This window comes from Abrus precatorius, unplaced genomic scaffold (genome assembly GCF_003935025.1).
Source record: "Abrus precatorius isolate BTA unplaced genomic scaffold, Abrus_2018 Scaffold10, whole genome shotgun sequence".
Taxonomy (NCBI): domain Eukaryota; kingdom Viridiplantae; phylum Streptophyta; class Magnoliopsida; order Fabales; family Fabaceae; genus Abrus; species Abrus precatorius.
The window spans coordinates 27,759,273-27,785,047 of NW_020874292.1; the positions used below are offsets into that span (position 1 = coordinate 27,759,273).

Below are 25,775 nucleotides of genomic sequence, written 5' to 3' on the forward strand. Positions count from 1 at the left end.
TATCATTCCACTATGCTACAAAAATTTGGCTTTACATTCTTTTATGCAGAACGGTTTGATATTCCAACCATCTAAAGCATTATTGTCAAATGTTGTGAGACAATTTACAAAATAAAAATAAGATGTGCGGTGGTTTAATTTCCTCGTCAAATTTGCTTAAAACACAGTCAATATTTCAATTTCTAATATAATATCTAAACTTTATTAATCCATCCATGATAAAATTATTTTCTCATGAGTAGCATAGACAAACCCTATTTTCTTTTAAAAAGTTATTAATTTATGAAATGAGCGCTTTAACTAAAAAATAAAACAATTATAAAAAATGTGTTAAACAATACATTAGACTGATGTATTACTATATTTACTATTAAAAAATTATCATTTATTAATGAATTAATTGTTGAATCATCTTTTATTATTGAGTTTTTATTTACAAACAAAAAATTTAGTATATCCACATAAAATTTGTATTATCAATATGGCATATTATACTAATACATAATTTTATTAATGCAAAACATTAATATATACTATCAATTTACAAACGTTATTGTCACTAGTACAAAATACACTTTTTATAATAGAATTTTACATCAATTTTTTTGAAATGAACCAGAAAAAGATGTGATAATATTTTTAAACTTTTTACAAATTTTTCTATATCGGTTGTCAAAAGAACCGATGTGAAAAATACTTCCTACATCGATTATTTTTATAATCGATGTAAAAAAAATGCAGTGACATTTTTTAAATTTATGCAAACTTTTTTACATCAGTTATTTTTACAATTAATGTAAAATGTATATTATACATCAATTTTTTCTGGAAACCGATATAAAATAATTTCAAATTTCAAATTTTTAGATACACAACAGTGAAATGGCATAAATTAGAGATTCAAATATAGATTTTTCTTAAGTTTTTGAAACTTTTATTTTGTTAACTAGTAGATAACGAACATGCAAAAAGTTTTTAGGTACATCAATTATTTTAATTTCTTTTATTTTATTTGTTTCTTCTTACTTATTAAACGATTTGATGAGCATTGCATCTTTTTTATGTTTCAGATTCAAACAAAAATGAACAATAATAAAACACGATGAATACAATAAACACGACGAACACAACAAACACGATGAACACAATGAACATAAAGAACTTGAAGAACACGACGAGAATACCATAAACACTAATGTTTATATATTTTAATTTAACTTAAGAAAATATATTGATAATATTGACACAAATGTTAAAACTCTCATAGAAGATAAATACTGATGCCATTGAAGAAAATAAACATTATGAACATTTTTTACATCGGTTATTATAAACAACCGATGTAGAAAGTGACACTTTTTATATTAATTTTTAACAATATATATAAAAAATATTAAATTTTTTACATCGCCTATATTTACATCGGATACAAAATTAATGTAAAAAGTCTCTTTTAACCAATGTAAAAAGTTTTTTTTTCTACTAGTGAGTATATTTTATTATTGTTAATATAAACCTTTAAATTATTTATTTTAGACAAAATTTGTACTAAACAAAACTATCTCAACACTTTATAAATTTTTTAAATAAATTTGTATATATATATAGAAAAGAATAATTTCATATTAGTATAAGTCTAAAAATTTTAAGATTCAATTTAAGTGTTTCATTTAATTTACATAGGTTATAAGTTATTATTTTATTGATCATTAGATATAAGATAAATGAACAGTTTCAATCGAATATAAATTTTTTTAGTAATATATATATATATATATATATATATATATATATATATATATAGAGAGAGAGAGAGAGAGAGAGAGAGAGAGAGAGAGAGAGAGAGAGAGAGAGAGAGCCATGCACACTGAAAATTTCTTTTGTTATCCGTAAAGCCTCTCATCCACACTGAATAGTCAAGAGGATATGGCTTCTGCTCTGGCTAACAGCTCCTGTCCGCAGCATTTTGCTTATATCTCTCTGTCTGTCTTCCTTCTATGGGGTGTTGGATCCTTTTTTTGGTTAAAGAAAAGACCACTGGCTGAGTTTAAATTTTACGATGTCAGCCTTTCTTTCCTTCATTTTCTTTGCTTATATGCGAAGAAACTTTCCCATGCAATCCATTGTTAATTTCTTTTATTTTGTCATCTAAACAAGAGAGAAGTCGTCAGATTGCATTCCTTTTCTTCTCTTATTTTCATTTCGTTCGAACCAAAAATAGGCTTAATATGATACTTAGCAGATAAGAAAGTGTGAATCATTATTAATGGGGAAAAAGAAAAAGAAAAAAGAAAAATAAATAATGTAAAATTAATATATCTCTGACTCATGTTCTTTTAAAGTAAAATCATGTAATATTTGATGATATAAATTATTAGTTGATTCATATAAATCAGTATTTATACACCTTTTCCGCTAAAACAGATTATATGTATTATATTTAGTGTGATAAAATAAATTTTAAAATAAGATTGAATTTAATATGATAAAATATAAAATTACATCCTAACTTATTGAGCTAATAGATGATTATTTATCATATCAAATACTGTACAATTTTCACGGACAGGAGCTGTAATCATTTATTGATACAATTGTTTTTTTAATCAATATATTTTTATAAATTTTTAATTTTAGCCTTTTTAAATTTTTAAATTTGTTTCTAGTCTTTATATTTTTTAATTCCTTAGTTTTTGTCCTTTTTACCGACGTGATTTTACGAAATATCAACACTTTTTAATTAGTCTTGTATAAAAAGAAAGTCTAAAACTAAAAACAAACAAAAATTAAAAGATCTAAAACAAAAAATTTATAAATATACTCATTTACTAAACTTGAAATATAATATATATTTAACTTTTGCATCATCAAATTTGGTATCATGTTTATGTAGAAAATTCTTGAATATTTAGTCCGGGGGCTGCGCGCGTATGGCAAAATTACTCTGCTTTGCTCCACAAGGAAAACGACATTTACTAAACTTTTCTTTTTAGGCAAATCAACCAATAATTATTACACAGTATATACTTTTGAACAGCCAAAAGATGGTTACTAACAGTGTCATAAGAGGCTTTAGGAGACACGCAGCTTTTATGGGTGGTGTTAACTCAGTACAGTCAGTCATTGAATAGTTAAATTTGACAATTGACATCAACGTCGAAGCATAATTTGGTTATATTATTTGATTGATATTACCATCCCATTGTTATCATTAAAATTTACTTTTTATGCTACTAGATATCATTGGCTTTCCCACTTTGTAAACGGATTGTGGTTGATTAAAAAGCAAACGTTTATATTCAGACTCAAATAAAATGAACTTTGTTTCTTGGAGTTATGGGGGGAAAAGGACCAATAACAAGACGAAAGGCGTCCTGTTAAAGCATGTTGGGCTGCTATTCCAAACGGGTGTGTTTATTCCTTTTTTCCCTTTTGTTTCTTTTGCTTCGTGATCTCCAAATGAAGATTGTTCTAACCCACTCTATGCTTTTAGATTTTTTAGACGTTTTCTCCCCTCAGACATTGTTCCCTTAAAATAAATCGAGTACTTGAATGTATGTACTTTCATTTGAAGGTTTCATACTAAAATGTCCCCTCCTTTATAATTTATAATTATCAAAACTGGAGGGTTCAAAAGATCATATGCTCCAAACAATAGCCCAGTATGAGCTATCCTAGTAGTAATTAACAACATAATTTAACTTGTACAAGTTTGATATACAGGAGAATAAATCAGCAGCAAGAAGTGGTGGGTCCAGGCCTCTCTTTGCAGTTGCACATTATCTGTACACCACACACCATGGGGGGTAAAGCCCCCACATGTTAGTACACTCCACCTATGTTGACTATCTTGATGTAGTTAATCTAATTTCACCAAGTCAGATGGCACCTTACTAGTTGAAAAGTTGGTCGACATATAATTGATATTTCTTCACTGGTGTTTGGCTCACAATTTTCCAACATAAATCAAATCTTGCTTTTCTCATAAGCATATCTAGCTTTTCCGTCAAATGGAATGGCACAAATAGAGTGACTTTTGGGTCTTCCCTTCAACATCCTTTAGTATTATTTAAGATAAGATAGTGGCTATTATGTAATGTTCCCAAAACATTGAGCTTTGTTTGTTCCAATTAAAATGCTAATCTGTGTCTAGTTGGAGAGAAAGAAAACATTGAGGACTTTATTTCCAATCTTGGACTCACGATTGTATACGAGTGTATGGTTGGCTTTCATAATTATTTCCACACAGAATAGCATTTGCTGTTGTAGGGCTGCGACATGCTTGTTTGTTTTTCCAGTTTTTATTCTAGCGTCAAGTTCATGTCATGTCATGCCACTACGAATGGAATTGGACTATTCCGTGGAGGAGTAGAGCACTAGTTACTGTTTGGGGCCCAAGATGGATCAACATTGAAGTGGGCTGCAGGCTGTAGCAATGGTGTTGTTTGGTAATTATGGCTGGTTTGAAAAAAATCAAAGGTAATTCTGGTTGGTGAGAAAAAAATATTTATATATTAAATCAAAGAATTTGGTTGATTGGATAGTCAATAAATATGTAAGACAAAGTCAGAAAACATATATGATTGAAATTTTAGCTGTTCCTTTTTAATTACAAGCAAATATATCATGTGAGGAACTGAATTAAAATGACGCTCTTTCCACGCCACACAAGGGAACTATGTGACGGTTAAGTCGTCTTTGCTTTGCCTTTCACAGAATGCTGCCATGGGACGCTGTGAAAAGGGAAGAAAGAAATTGTTCCTGTGCCTCCTGGCTGTCAGTAGAGCAATTAGGCCATTCATCAATGTTTACTGATGCTTGTAATTTGCAATGATTTTCACTCCATCTCCATGCATCAAGATTTTTTTGCAGACAAATGGGGAGGCTACTTTTTTTTTTTTTTAAATGATTTTTAACTTTTGGTTATGGGCCCAAACCCTTGCTTACTGAATTTAATCTCGTTATTCACAAGTCGCTTAATTATTTTTGTTGTATTAAAATTTCAAGTTAATCGTATTTCTCCATTATTGCTTATAGTTGTGACAGCATCAACACATGTTTTCCTCGTCACTATCACAAATACTGTGTTTTTCCCAAAATCCTTAGATTCCTAGTAATAAAAAAAATGTGTTTTTTGCTCCCCTTTATTTAAAGGGTATGCTTGCAGAGCCAAAGCAAATGTACGCTGCAGTTTTGTTTATTTTAAGATATATAACCACACTTGGTAGCACATATTCAAAAACTGACGTGTATCTGAGGATTATCCTACATTTCAATGAAGCCTTCAACATAATATCAAATTCAGTCGTCAGGCCCGGCTAGAAAGAAGACACAACACAATCAACATAAAACAAAGAATTAGGTCCAAAGCCAAGCCATCTAACTGATCCTAAACCAAATAAATTACTGGTAAAGTTTGAGCGACAAAAAGATGTAACCCCCAAACATTGGCGAGTGCCTATCTGTTTTTGTTTATGACAGTACCTCAAGTCTAGAAACCTCAAATGAAACAGGATCCTTCAATGCAGTATTTAGACATGAAGTAGTAGTTTACTAGAATTTCTGTATGACAACTGAATTTGCCAATCCTGCTTGCTCTATAGTTTGAGTTTCATCAGCTAGAACCTTTGGGGGGAAACCCATAATCTGAAGTTGATAATTCTGCCGACCCCCAGGTCTAGATGCATCAATGAAGGCACGGATGTCGCTAATGGTGTGGTGATAATTAAAATGTGATATCAAGCGTGTTCCATCAGCTAACCTGAGTTGTATTGAGGTTGATGGCAATGACTGCTCAACTACCAGGCCAGTAGAAGGAGCTGGAGCTGTGTTGGGAGGTGTCGCGGCAGCAGTTAGGTCAGGTGCCATTGAAGTAGAGCTGCTTCCAAGGGTTCTTCCCACTCCCTGAAATGGAACATGCTGCTTTTCGGGTTCCTGCATGTGTGACACAAATTCACTTATAATTTATGCATTGCCCGTGTGAGATGTCAGATAAGTCATTATGCAAAGCAAAAAGACCTGGATTGCATTTCAAAATGCAAAACTTCAAAAGCTCCACAACAAATAAACAATGTCAACTAAATTCATCCTGGTTTTTAGTAAATTGAATGTAGACAAACCAAAGAACTTGAACAGAAAACTCACAGGATAATTCTCATTCCTCCTTATGAGGTTAACATTAACAGATGACCTCCTATCTGCAGGTTCAAGCTCCTTGGGACACTCGGATTTTTTTATGCTCTGCATTCAAAAGTAGCAAATATAACTAAACACACAAAACCCTTTATGTAACTAAGAAAATATTAATAGTGGCCCAAACACATCTACAACATTCTTACATTTACATTTTCTCTTCAAGAGAGAATAAAAGAAACTCATAGAATGCTTACATAACAAAATATGCTGGATTTCAGAGAGATTTGAAATAAAAAAGTGAAGTTATAAGTGAAATTTGTTGAGATATTACATTATTCCCGGAATAATGCCAACCAAAAACTCAATCCTCTAATGCTCAGGGTTTGTCTTTTCAGGTAGGAAATCTCATTACTTCCAAATTACTTTACCCTCCAATCCATTTACGAAATCAGAATCTTAATATCATTACCTCTAAAAATGAGGCATTTTCAGGATCGTCCAATCTCCTCAAAGGTCCATCATTTACAGTGAAACCATTGCTCCAGAAAACAATGTTGTGAACAACAGCTTCAGGTTGCTGAGAAGTAGATTGTACAGTTTCCCCAGAAAGTAACCTACCAGTTCCAGTAAAGCTAGTTGACCTTGGAGGTTCCTGAAGTTGATCAAGAGGCCTTTCAACAGCTCCAAGTTGCCTAGCTTGATTGAAAATTGCATCCACATCATTTCCTTTTGAAGGATCCTGGACAAGCATTCCACTGGAAATATAATGTAAAATTGTTAAATATTCAACAGAAAAGAACCAAATCATAAAACCAACTGAAACTGGACACTGTTTATCGATAAATCTTGCACAAAATTAGTGACATCAGTAAACTGTATGCGCACATTAAACTTTAGAAAGCATGATTGCAGATGCAATAACCTTATTTAATAAACGTTGGTAATATACCTTTTTAAGCCAATTTTTTATATCCAAAATCAAACAGTTTCAATCAAGGTAGTCAAAAGTGACTTTCCATTATAAGGTGATTGATGTCTAGAAAAATAAAGCATACAAGTGAAGCATAAGACTATGTTGGGAGTTTTGAAGGGTCAGCAGTTTGGAATTGGATGAAGTGGAAAGTTACCACACTGTTGTTTAAATTTTTAACAAGGGAATGGCAGGTAGCCCCTTACCTCTGTTAAGAAGTAACGATGGTAATTGAGTGGAGTAGATTACAAATTTATCTTCTAGTATTACCCTTTTAATAACATAGTCATAGAAAAAGGTTACAGTCTCAGGGTAAATTTGGAAAAAAGCTATCTTAAAATATAAAAGAAGTGTTCCATTCCAAGCCCCTAAATTGGAGGGTATTGATATGGAAATTTTAAGAGTTTGAGTGGTAAGGACTAGTTTGGGTTTCCACCCATAACTACTTCACCTCTTTACCTTTAAAACTCTCCAACAATGGGTTGAGTTTCTTTTTTCATTCTGTTCCATCTATCCAAATATGACTTAAAAGAGAATATTTTACATACTATATAAAAATATCTTTAAAAATATAGATATATAGCTATCCATATCTATATGTTGAAAGCTCTAAGATATATATAGTCAAAGTTAAAATTTTGAAAACTTAAAACATCTTAATCATCAAGTGAACAATGCTTAAAATCATGAGGTAAAGCTGCACACAAATCATTATAGACTTCAAAAGACTCAAAATACAGAAGCATTGCCCTTAAACCCTTGAAGGGTAAAGAGAATGCCTATTTGAACACACAATAAATCAAGAATTGATAAAAACACACTGCTTCGAGTTTTTTTTTTTTGGTCCCATTCTTCAACAAATTGAGTTAGATCCATCTGAATGAATATCCAAAACCCTATCACCTATACCAAAAAAAGTAACCCAAATTCAAGAAAAATATCTTCGAAGTAATAGTTTAAAAACACTCATCAAAAGCACTATTAATCGCTTTAAATGCCTTAAGATAAGTTTCCAAATGCTTCATTCCACCCGAAAATGAGTTTGAGAAAAATCTGAAAGCACTATGTACGAGTAAACGCGCAAAAGAATAACCTGAAATCTAATCACTAAGTTATATTTGAGATAGATTTTTCTGTATGAGTTGCTAAAAGGCAGAGTTAACATTAACATTTGAATGATATTGATATAATATAACATTTATTTAATTTTCAATTTTGGTGTCATCCCTAAGGGAGGACAGAGAGAAAGAGAGAGAGGGAACCTCTTCTCACCGCCGGTGTAATATTCCTGAGGACCATCGGAGTCGCTGTCGGAATCGGCGGATGGACGATTCAGATCGGAGAGCGTGCGGATTCTGCCTGCTCGGCTGCTCGACGCCATATCGATGAGTAGTTGCAGAGAGAGAGAGAGACTGAGAGAGAGTACACTATCTCTTCTCGCTCAAGGAATCTCTTACACATTTACGCGCATCGCAGGCGCGTATAAAGTAAACCATGTCACCCCTAATGCTTTGGGTCGTTCCCAAACGTGGGTTAATGCAACTCAAATATGTTTTTGTCATTGAGATTTTAATTTTAGCTTTCTAAATCTAATTTTTTGGATTTAATTTTTGATTAAATTAAAAAATTTATATATTATTCTTTGTATTATGTGTTAATCTTTTAGACCATTTATTATTAAAGATAAAAATGTTAAATTTAAAAAATTATAATTTTATAATTATAAACATTTAAGTTAATATATTTTTATATATAATTTATGAGTTATAATTTTTAAATAAGAATATTATGAATAAATATCTTATATAAGGATATTTTTCAAAATTAATTTTTATTACATTTTTTAATTTGATCTTAATTTAAAAGTATATTTTAATTTTTTATAATTTATTATTTAATTTTAAAAATTTATCTTTATAATTATATTTAATATAATAAAATATTTATTGAAATTTTATTATGATTTAAAATATCTATGCATTATAAGAAAATATTAATAATCACTATATGTCGTTGTCTTATAATAAAATACTTTTATATAATGATAAAATTTGTCAGAATAATGATGATAGATGAGAAATTAAAAAAAAATTATTAAAATATAATGTAATATTGTTATTTTTTTTCATGCTTTAATAAAAAAATATTTATTAATTTTAGAATAATAATGAACAGAATCATTTTTCATTAATTTAAAGTGTTTTTCTTACAACTTACAATAGAAAAGTATTTTAAAAATCTATGAAATAATTGTTAGCAAAATAATTTATTTTTAATAAGTTTTCTTTTGTAATTAGAGTATATTTATAAGTTAATAAGTGTCTGTGTATGTAACTGAATATGAAATTTAAATGTTGAAATTAAAATTGAGCTTCAGAATTTTAATTATTATATTCAGATGTACATTTATAATTAGAATTATAATTTTGCAGACTAATTTCATAAAATTCTATAACAACTAGATTTGCCTCACTTTAATTCATAATCTATACTCTAAGAATTTAAATTTTTAATATTATAATTCACAAATATACTCTCATATATTGTGCTTATGTGATTCCTCATATTTGTTGTTCTTGTTTTTTTTTATATACTTTAATCTTTGGGTACTTTTTTTTCTCTCTCTTCTTTTATTCTCTCTTTCGTCTTCATCTTCTTATATTCTCTTGTTTTTTTGTACTTTTATTCTTTTAATTTTACTTTTACATTGATTATTAATACTAGTTCTCTTCTTATGTTCTTGTGTTTTTTTTTATTCTCTTCTTCTTCGTTTTACATTAATTATTAATAAAAGTGATTTTTTTTCCCTTCTTCATCCTTTTGTTCTTCCTATTCTTCTTTTTTCTTTCTCTTTTACTACCTTTATTACATGTTATTAATGATTATGTTAGTGTATCATATTGACATTATGCATTTTTTACACTTGTTGCAAATTATATTATTTATGTTAATTGTATAATAAACTGTCTAATATTTTTCTTGAATTGTTAGATGTCGAAAGAAATATTAGAAATTAATTCAAGAATTATTGAAAGTACAAAAAGAAGACAAGAAAACTATTGTTATATGCAATAGAGTGATATACAGTAAAAAGTATACTTTTGAAATGATTATATTATGAGATTGATAAAAATTGCTATAACTAATTGCATCTTACTAAACAAGATTTTTTAAATTTTTTTTTTAGCTTTGCAACATTTTAGGTAAAAAAGAAGGAATACATAATACTTATCATTTAAAAGTAGAAAAATCTGTTGTAATGTTTTTACTTTGTTTTAGCTCATGGTTTCAAAATGAGAATTTTTGGAAACACTTATACTTAATTTATATTTTTAACTTTGAGAATTAAATTATATTTGTAAGCATTCGTATGCTTTCATCTAATTTAGAAAAAAATAGTTCACAATATAATATTAAATTTTAACAATAAATTAAATATAAAAAATAAATTTAATGTGTCATGATTTTTGAAAAAAAAATATTAAGTTATCATTTGTAATAATTTATTTTATATTTGTAATTAATATATTATTTTTTAAAAATTTATTAAATAAAATTTAATACAAAATTGAATTATTTTTAAAATTTTAAATTTTACCTCACATTATAAAATTTAATTTCAACTTAAAATTCTAATTTTTTAAGTATGTAAAACTTAGAATTATAATTTTGAATTAATTCTAATTCTTGTCGAATTAAAATTATAATTATAATTTTAAATGTTAATTTTAATTCTTAATAGATCTGCTATTGAAGGAATAACAAAAAAAAATTATAAAGTAATGTACAATCACACCGAGTTTGGTAGATATGTAAAATACAAGATAAAAAATTGAAAAAACAGAAATTGACAACGACTATATTATTTGATTAAATAACTAGAAAGTAATAAAATAAAAATATTAATGTTATTAACTCATTCTCTTTTAATTTCCTATTAAAAAATTTACTTCTTTCTTTACTTTCTTGTCGTTTATATATATTTTTTCAAACCAAATAAAAGCATTAATGATTTTAGTATGATATTGACATTTCATGATTAAAATCTTTTGCAGTGGAATTATCACAGAGAAGATCTTCACTAATAAAATGTTTTATTTTTATTTAACAAATAATAGGAATTAATACTAAATCTGGTGTAATAAAAAATTCATTATAGAAAATCCAGATCCAATATTTTAAGAATTATATATAATTAATAATTTTTTAAAATAATTTAAATGTTGTGATCGAATTATAGTTAAATTACATGGTATATTATTTGATTTTTAAATACAGTCTACAAAGACAACCTTGTTTTGACCCATTTAGAATAATACTTAACCTTTATTTTATGAATGAACATTTTTTAAAAATTTTATTTCTTAAAATTAATTTTTTTATTTTTTCTTTAATCAAACAAAATAATACATTATTTTTAATATTTATTTTCTTTTCCATACTTTCCTCTTAACTAAATAAAAAGGTGTCAAGGACATAACAACTGTAACAACCAAATTTTATCCTAAAATCACATAACATCATTGAATTGGATAAAATTAACAAATTTTGCATTGCCTGCCAAAAATCTAACACAACCCTCTTAATTTACTTAGACTTAGGACCAACGAGCCATATGTAGATTTATCAATTTTCTTTGCACTCTTTCCACAAACAAGAAAAAATGCAGTGAGGAAACAATTTAATTACTGAAACGAGTAAGCACTAAAGTAGGATAAATTAAAAGAGTTCTGTGAACTCTACTACAACTACCAATGATAAAATTTTATTTTAAAAAGATTATTTATTATACTTTAATAAGTTCAATACAATAAATAAACACTTTTTTAATATAAAATTTTATATTTATGAATGCTTAAATTCAACTCTAACAGCTGAGATTAAGATTAATAAAACCCATTACAAAATGCTCAACAAAATTAAGGTGTCTAAAAGTCATGTTATTTTCCATTTCACTATAAATTTCAAGCTCTCCCTTAAACCCTTTTTCTAAATTATTAAACCATAAATTAATAGTAGGATTATAAATATAAAAAACTATAAATTTATATATATAAACCATACAAACACGCTTTGTGTATTGTTAAATAAGGTCTTAATCACTTATAATCCTGCGGCGGGAAGAACTTCGGAGATTCTTGTTTGCGGCACTAAGCAGCGCCTCGCGTCGACTCGTAGCGCACTCTATATATTCTTGCAAAGGTGGAAGGTTCGCTTGTTCGCCATCTTTAGCCACTTGTCCTCGAATAATCTGTTCACCCATGAATATATATATATATATATATATGCTTTTAAATATATCACAAACGGATAAAATTTATATTTTAAATAAAATATATAAATTAATATTTTAACATAAATATTTTAATAATATATTTATCATCATAAATAATATATAATTTTTAATTTAAAATTAAAAAAAAATATTTTTCCTTTTAAAAATTTTCTCTCAAATAATGTCCTAACAAGACTCCAAACTGAAAAAAAAAAAAAAAATTACCTTCGACGCCCAAGATCGTTCTGCTTGCAGACAAAGGTCTCTAATATCTCTTCCAGACATACTGAAACAATGAGAACCGATGAATAGGAAAGAAATGTCAAAAAAATAGTGCAAAACAATTTAGACATGACTGAGCACGTTGATGTTAGGAAAAAGGCTCATGTCTGGTTACTTAATTTCAGAATGTGTCATGTTGGTGGAAGTCAAACTAAGGTGGTGAAAACATCTGTATACTTCACTTATCTTCTACCTTCTTACTTTCACTACCCACCAACCTGTAAGCGATAAACTTCGGTGCGGAACTCAAAGCCAAACTTACTCGTTTGTAACTCTTGCCAGTTCATCTAGTTCGGGTGTGGACAGGTGCTTTGCATATTTGGATGCTATTTCCTGACGATTATGATGATCGGGCAAGCCAAAAGGGATCATAGTATCAAACCGACTACAAACAGAACGAGAAACGGCCTTAGGATGAAATTCCTGCAAGATTGACTGTGTAAACTTAGCGAACTATAAAGCTTTGAATTTCAAGCTCACCTGATTAATGCGGGATCAAGGTCTTCCTTTCTATTTGTGGCAGCAATGACAACAACTTTCTTATCCTGCTCAAAGCCATCTATCTGCAAAATTTGCTCCATCCGTCAGTCAAATTGCATAAAAAACTTTAACTTTCAGCAATGATACAGTTTGGATGAGTTATTAAGCTGTATACTGTCTTGGGAAAATAGGTCCAGTGCTTACTTGAATCCAGTATAAAATATCAATATCACCACAAACTAATACAAACAACAATCAAAATTTGCCCCACCATGGAATAGGTTGCGTCTAAAACAATCAACAGTAACGAGCTCTAGTGAAGATCAAATCATTTCATAAACTAAAATAAACTAGTGAATTATCTTGAGAAGTGCTTAGATGCTAAATAAAAACTTACAATCTGAACATAAACCTTCATAATGAGACTTTTAAAACTCCAGCAAACAACCAATTTCTATAGCATATATCTGATATAAGGTATATAACATGCTATTCCATGTATCATAAAGCAGTAAGCGACAAGACTAACCTGTCGCAATAATACTGACAATATTCTGCGTGTAGCTTCATGCATTTCAATATCACGAGCAGCAGCAAAAGAATCAATCTTTATCGCAACAAGAACACAATCAATATGTAAATTGTAAGGAAATTTCATGGAAAATAAAACTTAATCAACATTTCATGTTTCATTACCTCATCCAGAAATATAATAGCACCGTTAGGAAGATTGTTTGCAAGTGAAAACACTTGCCCTAAAAGGCGTTCACTTTTACCATATAATTCGGACATTATTGCCTCAAGTGGCACATATAGCAAAGGGACACCCTGCCAAGCCAAGTATGCTGATTTCAGTTCACTGCATACTCAAGGACAACCAACAAAATTCTACGTGATTTATACCATAGACACGAGTCCTGTGAATAATGTTTCAAGAATAGTTTCAATGTATAGTTTTTTTCCTTGGCTGAGCACAGGACAGGATATTCAGAAATTAGTGCAAGAATAAAGCTAAGGGGTACAACTGTAAAACAGTTAAAAGCAGCATACCGCTTGATTGGCAACAACACGAGCACATGAAGTTTTCCCTGTACCTGAAACCATAAAAATGTCACAATGTGAATAAGGAAAACTAAATGTACAATTATCTAGTAATTTTCATCTCACTAAATTGAAATTTCAACTTCATAGAGAAACAGTTAAACAAATGCAGTTTCTTATAAATAGCGGTAGTTTAAACTTTAGAGATCACAGGTACATTTCGATATGTGAAAAGTTCACATAAATAAAATAACTTCATGTTGTATTTATGTCCAATTCATGTACGAAGACATATAAAAACTAAGATGAAGCTTTTCATAAAAAAATTATAATTTCCATAGTGTACCCAAATTTATCATGATCAAAGAAGCCTGATCATTATTTAAACTGATAATTCAAGAGAGATTATTATGAAAGTTTAGGTTTTATTTTTTAATAGAATGAAATTGATAAGAAAAAAAATATTAGAAAATCTATTATTCCAAACAAAAATGCCTAAATGCTTCACATTACTCAATTATTTGAAAATATAGAGGAAAAAAAAAAAGGCTAAAATGATACACCTGGTGGACCTTCAAACAGCACAGCTCGAGGTCTGTTTGATTCAAACTTTTGACGAGTCCCTCGAGCAATATCATCATATACTTCAGGACTATGCAGAGCCAACAGTATGGTATCTTCTATTACTCTACAAAATACAAAATTAAAGATAAAGTAAATCTAAGTACTTATCATGCATGATGATAAATGAAATTTATAGCTTGAGCACACATCTCTACAGATGCCATAAGGTGTTTTTTATAAGTAAACACAATACGAAAACAAAAAGCAAAAGCAAAAAAAAAAAATAGTTACAGCTCTCTAATGAGATATAGAGATCAGACTAAGCATATATAGATAACCAAATTAGTTGAGAAATTATTGATGAATCTCCTATTTCCTTCAAACACTGGAATCTGATCATTATAATTTGCACAGACTAGGCACTTACTGTGCCTCACTTGACAGAAAAATAAGATGTGACCTAACACATAATGAACGACAAGGGTCATATCAAGCTATATAATTTCTTGAAGAGATTTGAAAATAGATGAATTGTATGTCTATTTTAGTCTGCCCCACTAGCAACTTAGTTATCAAAACCATAAAATTGAAAACCTTCATCAGAAACAGTCACTTTCCAAATAAGATAGAACACATGTCTAATCAGAAAAGGGAAGCTGAATTTCCAGATTTACATACCTTTTTTGATGGTCGTACCCAGCAATGTTGTCCCATGATATCTTACCATTCGATATACCCATGGGTTCATCAAGTCCATAAATTCTCACTCCCATACCCTTGAGATCGGAAATAGATTTATCTACAGATGGCACCTTTTGGGTCTCTTCCCTAGGTCTTCTTTCCAGAGGGTTTCTTAGTCCCAACTTGTTACCAGCTAATTGTAAAACAGAGATGAAAGCATCAAGCTCTTCAGGACTCAAGCTACCTTGCTTAATGAATTCAATTTCCTGAAATATTGTCCAAATATAATAATTTTCTGCCAAGTGATGGCCATTTTTTTCAATGCACAAAAGCCCAATAATGTGGAAAATGAAAACAAATTAAGAAAAAGGAAAAAATCAAAGACTTACAGCTTTATCTGACCCAATGAGAGAATGAAATATAAGTACACATAGATCTCTATCATCTGCATATATATCTGTTGAAGATGGGTGATTCTCTTGAATATGTTTTTGTTTTGATGGATGAGTAAGGGTGAGTTGCCAAGCCACTGTGCTGTGAGCAGGTTACAAGAAACATTAAGGATTTAAACCAAATTGAGTTTATTACTACTGTAAAGGAAAAAACTCAATATGTACATGAACACTACATTTCCTAAATCACAGACATTGAGAATGAAATACCTGTCCCAAGCTCGCAATAACATATCTGAACCACCACCATGGCCTTCATCTTTCAGTCCAAGATGTGCAGTGAGATTTGCAATAAGTTGTGGGATTTCACAACCAGGAGGAATTTGAAACTTTATACTGACCTACAATTGTTAACTCCACCATCATAAATAGTTTGACTTCTAATACAATAAAAAAACACCCCATCATCAAAACAAGCACACAGCAATTGACAATTATGTCTTTCTAAAAAAAAAGAAAAGGATAAAAATATAGTCGAGAATGCACCCATGTCAATATTATGAAGAAAAAAAGAGATTGAAGTTGAAACATGTCACATGTGATACCACTTGAAGTTAAAAGCAATATATAAAGGAAATAATTTTGTTGATCCATGTCATAGAGATTCGACTAAGTTTTCTGCTGACTATCAACTGCCTAACATAACTCTCGCCTTTTATCCAGGCTTGGGACTGGCTATGTAAAGTTTAACAACAAAGCACAATATAGGCAGGTTTATGAGAAAAAATTATGGTGCTGTTGATCCATGCAAAAAGCCTCACCAGTGAAAAAAAGGATTGGTGGTAATTGTTTTATATGAAAAATATAACATTAGTGGAGATCAAAATAGCATTAAAATATAGTCTTGAAAAGGGACATGTTGTCTTGCATTTAGATTTGACCTGCTAAAGCACCAAAGAAATGTGATGGGCTTAATGCTTAACAGAATCAAGGACCATTTGCACAGATATAAGTAATTCTAAAAAAGCAGTATTGGAACTCCTAAAAAGAGGCAAAATGCATCCACTTATTTATTTCTACATTGAAGAAAAAGCACGCATGTTCTTTTTATGCTAAGCCTCCTCCTCTGGATTACAGGACTAGCTTCCCAAACATAAACCATAAAGCAACCATCGCGAACCAACTAGTTATTTTATTTCCCACATAATCACACTCCCAAATTTAGGCAAATCAAGGAATAACCTTTTGGCCTTTAACGGAAACAGTGAAGCGAGGATAAGAACCAATTCGAATTCCTCTGCTTTTGATCAAGTCCTCAATTCGCTCGCGTTCTTTCTTAGCAGTTTCTTGAACATCCTCCCCAGCATTATCCGCATACGCCGTTTCCACCAATCCAACTCCAAAAACACCACCTAGCACAGCAGGAAGCAACCAAAAATCCTCGCGCAAAATTCTGGAACTCGAAACATCAGACACGGAGGAGGTAGACCAAGCAGATACGATTTCTACACAAAATGAACCACAAATCATCCGTAACTGAAATTCACGAATTCAACGTAAAAGAAAGAAAGCAATCGACGATGGAATTGAAAGTTGAAACCTAAGTGGAGCATTGTAATAACAAATTCCAAGTAAAGAGGAACGTACTGGGATATGAAGAAGTGGGAATGCGGCGCGAGGAGTGAGAAGTTAGGGTTCGGAAAGAGGGAAATGAAGGGCAATGGCGACGCCATGCCCGAGCTGACCTGGCAAAACGTTCCATTGGAGAGTGCAGAGCCGAAAACGAAATCCACGCTGATACGACAGCGTATTGATTCCGCACTCGGTGAAGATTCACAGTGTCACTCCCCAGAACTCTGCTGTGTCCGAGCTTCCCGCTTGTTTATATTAAGAAGAGACGAGAAGAGAACGGTGTTTCGTGTATCTTAGGCAACAGTTAAGTCGCCAGGACTCAGCGAACCCTTGTAATGCAACCTAACTGAGCCCGGTCTTCGCGTATAAATTAACGGTTCTTTTAACGACACGCTTAAACATCAATATATATTTGATATAATAAGTGTTTTTAATTTTAGCATAAATTTTTATATTAAAAATTTTGATAAATTAAAATAACATTTCAAAAATTTATGACATGTCTATTAAAATAAATTTTATTTTTTAAATAAGAATTTAGTTTAGTAGTTTTAAATAAAATTTTAAAAATAAGTTTTTATTATTAAAATCAAATTTATAATTAAATTATATATAATATATATATAATAAAATTTATAATTAATTATTAAATTAAATTATATACCCTCGTAATGGTTCCAATCAAATTTCTTGTAACAAAGTAAAAAGGCCATCAACAAATCCTTTGCTACAACAAAAGAACTTATTGAGAGTAAGAAAACAGTTCATCCTCCTCTAGTTATTCTTTCACTTCAATCTATTTCGTGGCTCGATTTTAAAATATAAAAAATGAAAACATGAACATAGATGTTTTTAACTCTATTAATTTATATTATTTTAGAAAAGTTATAGCTTGTTTGTTTCGTATTCTCAAAAAAAGTTTCTTTTAAATAAAAAAAATATCCTTTGACAATGTCGTTTGCAAAATGTTTTTTTTTTCTAAATTTTAAAATCAAAATTTCAAAATAACTAAAAAAATGTTTTGAAACTCAAATTTTTAGCACATTCTTTTTAATGTTTTTAATCATTGATTAATAATTATTAAAAAATGTATGTTTTTAATATTAAAATAGTATGCAAGTTCAAATCGATATTAGGAAAGAATATATACTATAAGTGTGATGTATTTATCTAAAATGTTATAGGCTATTTAGATATATGCTTATATATTATTTAATTCATTACTTATATACTAACCCAATTCTTTATTATTTAAACCCTTAATTTAATCATTCTTACTCATACTTTTATAATTTTTCTCTCTTGGTCTCATATTAGTTATCGTTTGAGCACTTTTTATTTATTTTAAATTTTTTTTTACTTTAGAATATTAATAAATCATTTACTACCTTTTTTAATAATATCCATATTTATCAAGGATAAATTTTGCCAATTAACATTAAAATAAATTTATAATTTATTACTTAACCACTGCGATATCTTCAACACTTTTAAATAAGGGACATTGTAGTAAAATTATTCTTTTATTATAATAATTAGTAAAGTGATCATTTTTTCTTAAAAAAATATGCATTAGTATTAAGTAACAACTTATATGAGGAAAAAAATGTAACAAAAGCTAGTTTATAATAAAATGTTTGTTATTAGCACTTTTCAAATACACATTTGCCTTTTTCTATATTCATTTTTATCCCTGCTCCTTTCTTTTCATACATTTAAGAAACACACCTTAAACATAAATAAAAGACCTAAAATTATAGTAAGTTTATTAATGATTAGGCCCAAAGTGATGAAATGTCTTCTGGGCCTGGACTTGTATGGTCCATGCAGATAACATGAAAAATTGCATATTTCTTTGATCCCTTCCGAGTTATCCTATCCACTGATAAGTAAACAAAATCACGAAATAACATATTTTTCAAAAGAAAAAAAGTAACACTTGAATCTACAGGCTCATATTGAAAAACCTTAGATTTAAACAAAGATATTGACTGAAAAAGTGAAGAAAGAAATAGTGAAAAATGGGACCTTACACGTTGTTTTATATTTATGGGTCACATGATGAGTGCCTAAAAGTGCTGCTACATCTTGAAATGAAAATGTTACTTTTTCGCACTTCGAGTCATTTCATTTACCCGAGAGTCATAGGGGGCATCTACTTGCAAAGCTAGGTAGCAGAGATTTAAAGCTTTGAATCTGCGTTTGCAAAGGTAGCAGAGATTTAAAGCTTTGAATCTGGATGACGGCATAGTCTACTACTCTGCCTCCTTCTTCCTGACACATAAATAAGTTTATACTTCCAAGACTCTAAAAAATACTTATAATCTAAAAATGTAAGTGTTTGAAGCTCTTATATGCAATTCATTAATACTAACAGAAAAAGTATTGTTTCTCTTTTTGTCTCATATTAGTTATTATTATTATTTATTTTAGAATATAAAAAGTATTTATTATTTTTAATAATATTCTTATTTGTTAAAGATGGTTTTTGTTAATTAACGATTGAAATAACTTAATATTAATCATTATTTAAATTAACTTTTTACTGTAATAATTAATTAAATTATTATTTTTAAAATATTTATATTAATATAAATAGATATTATAGACCAAAATTAGTATCTTACAAGAGAGTGATAAAATAAAATAAAATAAAATAAAAATTAAACACAAAAATTTAAAACATAAACGTTTATAATAATTTTTACATTAACCAAACAAGAGTTTTCAATTTTTTTTTTCTTGGACGATCAAAAGTTGTGATTCTTCTTTCAAAACGTTGAAAAAACTGCACATAGGTTTTGTCAAAAAGTTGTTTTTCGACACTTGACCTCAATTTTTTTTAATACTCTCCATATTTAAAACTATTTTAAATTTATTTTCATCCAAATTTAAGTATATAATGATTTTTTATTATGTTATAAAAATTTTAATTCAAATTATTTTTTATTTATAATTTTAGACAAAAATTTGGGTCTAATAAATTTATTTGAAGTAATACAAAATTTAATATTTTTCCTAATCATAAACTTAGTTTTAATTTATTCAAAAAAAAAAAAATCTTCAATTTACAAATTGAATTGTAATGATAAGTTTTAAAATGTATTTAGACACACTTATTATAGAATATAAATTAGATTAAATTAAAATAATCTCTTACGAATCGATGCACAAATTTGGTTGTATTTAAAAATAATTTATAATTTAATGTTAGTAATATTCATTTTAACATTGATTAATTTATAATTAATGTGAAAAGAGGAATATTATTTACTTGTGTGGCGAACAAAACTTGTTGCACCAAAATTTTCTTTGTTCAATATTAGAAATCATGTTCTAATGTTTAAAGGTTTTAAGATTAATTTTTACATGTAATTTATGGTTATTGATGATAATATATATATATATATATATATATATATATAAAATAAAATTATCATATTACTGTAAGTTTAAAAAATTTTATATTCAATTTGAGTATTTTATTTAACTTATGTATAATAGTTAATAAAATAATAAAGTATAATATATTAAATATAAGTTAAATAAAAATTTGATGTAAGTTTTTAGACTAATACTTCTTGTAATAAAAATAAAAAATTAATAATGATATAGTTTTCTAATTTAACCTTTACGAAGCCAAGCTTAACCTCAAGACTTTTTCGAAAAACAATATTTACTTAATAGGGCCAAAATTTATACTTTTAGAAATGTCCTTCCAGTTTGAAAATAATAAAATGACGATGATATCAATAAACCCTACTAATGTACTATGGCAATCATTTAAAGGCAAGGAGACTTCTTTCTTAATTTACATTACATAAGTATGTTTCTTACGTCGCAAAATATTTAAAAAATTTGGTTAATTAATTTTTTTTAGTAAACTAGATAAATATATGTACGTGCTAAACAATTCTTCTACATTAAACCGGTGATATTAAATTTATTTATTCACTTTATATAATTTGATTGAAATGTATATTATTTTATGAAATAAAAGATTAAAGTCATTCACGCTTATATTTAAAAAAAAAATAAAAGAAGATTTACTCGTTCAATTTGTATAAAATATGTTTACATGCGTATATTTTAAAGTAAAAACTATAATTTTGAGAATTAAAAATAAAATGATGTGGAAGTGGGTTCAATGGCAGCCCAAAAATGCAAAAATTTATTTGCCCATTAAAAGTAAGTTTTTTAAAGGGACTTCACTTTGACATCCACTTTTAAAAAAATGAGTAAAATAGTACTGCATCACGATCTTGAAATTACAAACCAGATAAAAATAGTTTATAAATTGAGCAACTTTAATTATTAATTTGTAAAGTTTTTATATACGCGCAAGTTTCTATCGCGAGTTTGTTGCACTTTATATAAAGTTCGTAAATAATTTAAACAATAGGGCAATACTTTGTTTTTTGAGATTTTGAATGGAGAATTGAAGCAGACACCTATTTTAAAATATCTTAATTACTATAAAGTAAACTTAAAATTGTTAAGTTAGGATAAATTTTGAAAGTTAGGCAACTAAGAAAGAGCCATTGTATATGTTTGTATTTTACATTCACACAATTTTTTTTCTATTTAATTATAATTAGTTTACTTATTATTCATACTTTTATCCTAATTTTATCACATGCTCTAAGGTTTCATGTGATGAAATTAAAGGACAACACAATCAAAATAACAATACAGGCGGAGTCACGACACTATTTTTTTAATTGTGTCTGCTATTTGCTATCAATGCATAACACACCGACGTCGTTTTGAAGGTTAAACAGTGAGTCAGAGAAGTTACAAGCCAGATTAAGTTTGACCATTGTTTTTTTCTTTTTTTTTTGCTAATTTTCACAATTGTTCTTTGTTAGCATTAATAAGGTTTGATCAAATTGGTAGTTATTATTTCTTAGTTTATTGAGGTAACATTTGAACTGATCTTCTTCTTTTTTTTCACTTTTTTCAGAAGGATAAATTGAATCGTATAAATTTAGAATAACTATTAATTTATTTTTATGTGTAATTTGCCAGTACAATTTATAAATGTGAGCAGTTTAATTTTTTTCAAATTAAAATACTTGTAGTAGTTGATTATTTTATCGCATGTCAAATGAATTTTTTTATTAAATATTTATTATTAAAATTGATATTACTTTAAATTTTAAAATTATTTATTTAACATTATCTGTTTAATTTTTATCTAATACAATACAATAATAACTATAATATTTATTTTTAAAATTTTATTAAATTTTAAAATATTTATATAATATAGTTTTAATATTTGAAAAATAATTTAATAATATCCATGAAACATAAGAAAAAAAAAAGATTTCTACGAAGGAGAGTAAATAAAAATAAATACTCAAACTCATTGGAGGAGATTTCGCTCTTTGAAACTGGAATTTCCTCCCATTCTTTATTTATTTGCTTCAATAATAGGACATTTCTTACTTCTTACGCTTCAGAACCTTCGAGCAGTGTGTGTTGTTCATGCAACTAGATGAATGTTTTCTATCACTTTCAAAAGTTGAGAGTAAAATTATAACCATTGTATAGCATCTTTGGATCTCGCATTTTATGCGGCTAAGGAAGAAGGGGAGGGCAAACATAGAAAGTAAAATATGTCCTATGATATCATTACAAAGACAAATATGCTACTACCAAAACTCAATAATACATTTTCAATCGCACTTTAAAGATGAGAATGAAATTAGAACCATTAGTATCCTGAGATTTCTCATTTTATGCGGCTATGAAGGAAGGGGAGGCAAACAAATTGAAAAAATGTCCTATTGTACAATTACAACGACACATTCCAACAAAAAGAAATTAAATATTTTGATGTAAATTAAACTCATAATTAACAATATCTTTTGAAATTATTTTATGCATTTCCTTAAACAATTTATTTCTTAAATACAACTTTTTATTTAAAATAAATATTAATCAGTATGTATACAGTCATATTTAACAAATTCTTAACATAAGCTCTAGTAATTTTTTATATTCCTTATCGAGTACCTTATGCATGGCCCTTTATATAATTCAAATAAATTCCATATGCTCTAAACTCGCTTTTGAACAAACATGTACTTTCTCACAATTGATTCTGGATAATTATTTTTGACACAAGAAATTCAAAAGCCTTTCCATAAAATCACCCTATTTGACTATTTGAACACCCAAGTTACCAAGTTTAGTTGCAGCAACAATATTCAAAAGCAATTTAGCGCCTTACAAATCCAAATTATGCCACACCATGCATGACAATTGACAGCAAAGGAAGCTGAAGCAGCTGCTGACACAACTGTAAAGAGCATTCATTTCTTTCAACAATAATAACTACGCCCTTTAGTAAAAAGATCCCTGATGTTCCAAACCCACACAGAACTACATTAAATAATCTTTCCGAACAAACGCACACTTCCTTGCAGTGTAATTAAAGGTTACACGCAGGTAGCTTGAACATTATAAAAGTTTGAAAGACCAACGTGGCACTTTAACATACACCTCTGTATCAAATAATTTGATTATATTTTTTTTCTGTGTTTCTGCCTCATGTTCTATCGTAACATAAAAAGGGCAAAGAAAAAAAATGAAAAACAACTAAAAGACCCTACTTAAATACTATAATAATAAATACATTCTGATAAAGCACTTCAGATTACACGAGGAGGAGCACAAAAGAAAAGATAGCATTAACCAGCTATGACATCAACGAATCTAGTCCTAACTCCTAATCTGTAAGTCAGAAAAAGATACTTTTTCGGTTACATACAAAGTTACAGATAAAAAGAGAAACTTATAACTTTCTGTATAAGAAAAATTAAAAAAAAATCCCGAAAAGGTTAATTTAACAGTAGTAAATAATTATTAACCTGTAGCGTAGTTAAAAAGTAACACTAGTGAGAAGTTACTATGCTTTTTTTGGTGAAGAGGTTCCGCAGATTAAAAAGATTACCCCCACCACCACTTCCCCCATCATTGCCCCCACTGTCATTCCCACGGGGATCAGCGCCGCCGTTCGTGGCGGCGCCACTCCCAACGACGGCACCGTTCTCGTCGCTTCTGCAGCTCAGGTGTTGTCTATACCCAATGCACATGGGAACGTTCAGATTCAAAACCCTAGCTTTCGCGGCGCCGCTTCCTCCTCCGGCGGGAGCTTTGCTCCGGCGAGTCTTGACGGTTTCTTTCTTCGACCCTTTGTCGGTTTTCTGAGCCTGAGCTGGTTCGGCGGTCTTGGCGGTCCCGGATCCACGGCGAACCTGCCACACCGGGCTGCTCCGGCCCACGTGGAGTCCGACCCGACCCGGACTACTTGGCCACTTTCTGGATTTGGACTCTCCAGCGGAGTTGCTCCGGGAACACGGAGCGCTGTTTACTTTCCGGGTCGCCGGGGCTCCGGGAAACAACTTGGGTCGGGTACCCGCATTTCCCGCGGATCTGCTTCGAGAGAATGGCCATATGTTGATGTTCAACTCCGCAGAACTCGCACCAGCTCCGGTTTTTCTCTCTTTCTTCTTCCCTTTCTCTTTCTCTTTCTCTTTCTCTTCTGTGTTTTTCTTTCTGAAGATGTCTTTCCACCGCTTCGAAGTGGAGGAGGAAGGGGATTCTGTTATGGCTGGTGAAGGTTCGGGTGGTGGACCGGGTTCCGGGTCCGGGTCTCGAGGAGGAGGTTCTGTGTTGGGGGTTTGGGTTGGTGGGTCGGGTCTGTTTGTGGTGGGGAGGAGGTGAAGGGGGAGGAGGACGCCGTCGACGAAGAGTTCATCGGCGGAGAGAAGATTTGGTTGTGGGAAAGAAGGGTTTCGTAGCATCCAGAACTCGAATTCGGGTGAATTGCAATGGGTTGTTGTGGTGGGTGAGAGGGAGAGGGTGTGTTTGTTGGTGTCCATGGAGATTGTGAAGAGAGGGTAAAAGGGTATGTTTTTATGGCCTTTTGTAGAGGTGGGTGAGAGGTGGGAGAAGCTTCTTTGTTAGCTGAGAGCGTGGAGAGAAAATGACCCTACCGAAGCATTAAAGAAAGAAAGAGGAATGAATAAAAGAAAGGAAAGGGATAGCATAGATTTTAAGGGAGGAGATTGGGGTCCATGTATATGGATGCAGCATGTGCCATACAAATTGCTATTTGGTAAAAGATAATTTGGGGAGTTTATTAGCATGTAAAGCGATAATTGGTGTCTATATATAATCACCTCATTATGCATCTTTATATCCGCCTCTCTGCACCAATCACCACCAAAAACAAAAGATAATGGTGGATATCTGTGGGGTGCACATGCTCTAATATCTTAATAGTTTTATCCGGTTGTCCTAAATTAATTAG

The 25,775-nt window shown here is 29.8% G+C and overlaps 3 protein-coding genes across 4 annotated transcripts; all 3 read right to left on the reverse strand.

Annotated features, from left to right (window-relative positions):
- Nucleotides 1–5,207: 5,207 nt before the first annotated feature.
- On the reverse strand, nucleotides 5,208–8,622 carry LOC113849784 (plant UBX domain-containing protein 4-like). Its single transcript, XM_027479951.1, has 4 exons — nucleotides 8,368–8,622; nucleotides 6,605–6,890; nucleotides 6,145–6,240; nucleotides 5,208–5,934 (listed from the first exon to the last, which is right to left on the reverse strand). The coding sequence occupies exons 1-4, from the start codon at nucleotides 8,484–8,486 to the stop codon at nucleotides 5,554–5,556; spliced, it is 882 nt and encodes a 293-aa protein (XP_027335752.1). The 5' UTR covers nucleotides 8,487–8,622; the 3' UTR covers nucleotides 5,208–5,553.
- A 3,256-nt stretch (nucleotides 8,623–11,878) lies between these two features.
- LOC113873231 (probable 26S proteasome regulatory subunit 10B) lies at nucleotides 11,879–17,789 on the reverse strand. 2 transcript variants are annotated; one of them, XM_027511277.1, is made up of 13 exons: nucleotides 17,468–17,789; nucleotides 17,063–17,325; nucleotides 16,091–16,221; nucleotides 15,818–15,962; nucleotides 15,426–15,694; nucleotides 14,747–14,871; nucleotides 14,193–14,236; nucleotides 13,839–13,970; nucleotides 13,672–13,749; nucleotides 13,143–13,225; nucleotides 12,925–13,047; nucleotides 12,606–12,666; nucleotides 11,879–12,356 (listed from the first exon to the last, which is right to left on the reverse strand). In XM_027511277.1, the coding sequence occupies exons 1-13, from the start codon at nucleotides 17,580–17,582 to the stop codon at nucleotides 12,201–12,203; spliced, it is 1,725 nt and encodes a 574-aa protein (XP_027367078.1). In that variant the 5' UTR covers nucleotides 17,583–17,789; the 3' UTR covers nucleotides 11,879–12,200. The 2 variants fall into 2 exon arrangements, with proteins under 2 accessions (XP_027367078.1, XP_027367085.1); XM_027511284.1 differs by lacking the exon at nucleotides 13,839–13,970 and having other exon boundaries at nucleotides 12,162–12,356; nucleotides 17,468–17,775.
- Nucleotides 17,790–23,877: 6,088 nt separating this feature from the next.
- On the reverse strand, nucleotides 23,878–25,458 carry LOC113852521 (translation initiation factor IF-2). Its single transcript, XM_027482824.1, has one exon. It carries the CDS (start codon nucleotides 25,342–25,344, stop codon nucleotides 24,355–24,357), a length of 990 nt encoding a protein of 329 aa, XP_027338625.1. The 5' UTR covers nucleotides 25,345–25,458; the 3' UTR covers nucleotides 23,878–24,354.
- Nucleotides 25,459–25,775: the final 317 nt, after the last annotated feature.

Bases quoted from the DNA above. Each gene is read 5' to 3' on its own strand.
- LOC113852521 (XM_027482824.1), bottom strand. From the start codon at position 25,344: ATGGACACCAACAAACACACCCTCTCCCTCTCACCCACCACAACAACC.
- LOC113873231 (XM_027511277.1), bottom strand. From the start codon at position 17,582: ATGGAACGTTTTGCCAGGTCAGCTCGGGCATGGCGTCGCCATTGCCCT. The intron at 14,237-14,746 runs GTGTATCATTTT...TTATGGTTTCAG, and splicing joins GCTGTTTGAAGGTCCACCAG to GTACAGGGAAAACTTCATGT. The intron at 12,667-12,924 runs GTAAGTTTGGCT...TCATTGTTTCAG, and splicing joins CTGGCAAGAGTTACAAACGA to TATGTCTGGAAGAGATATTA.
- LOC113849784 (XM_027479951.1), bottom strand. From the start codon at position 8,486: ATGGCGTCGAGCAGCCGAGCAGGCAGAATCCGCACGCTCTCCGATCTG. The intron at 6,891-8,367 runs GTTCCCTCTCTC...TTATATTTCCAG, and splicing joins TACACCGGCGGTGAGAAGAG to TGGAATGCTTGTCCAGGATC. The intron at 6,241-6,604 runs GTAATGATATTA...TTTTGAATGCAG, and splicing joins AAAATGCCTCATTTTTAGAG to AGCATAAAAAAATCCGAGTG.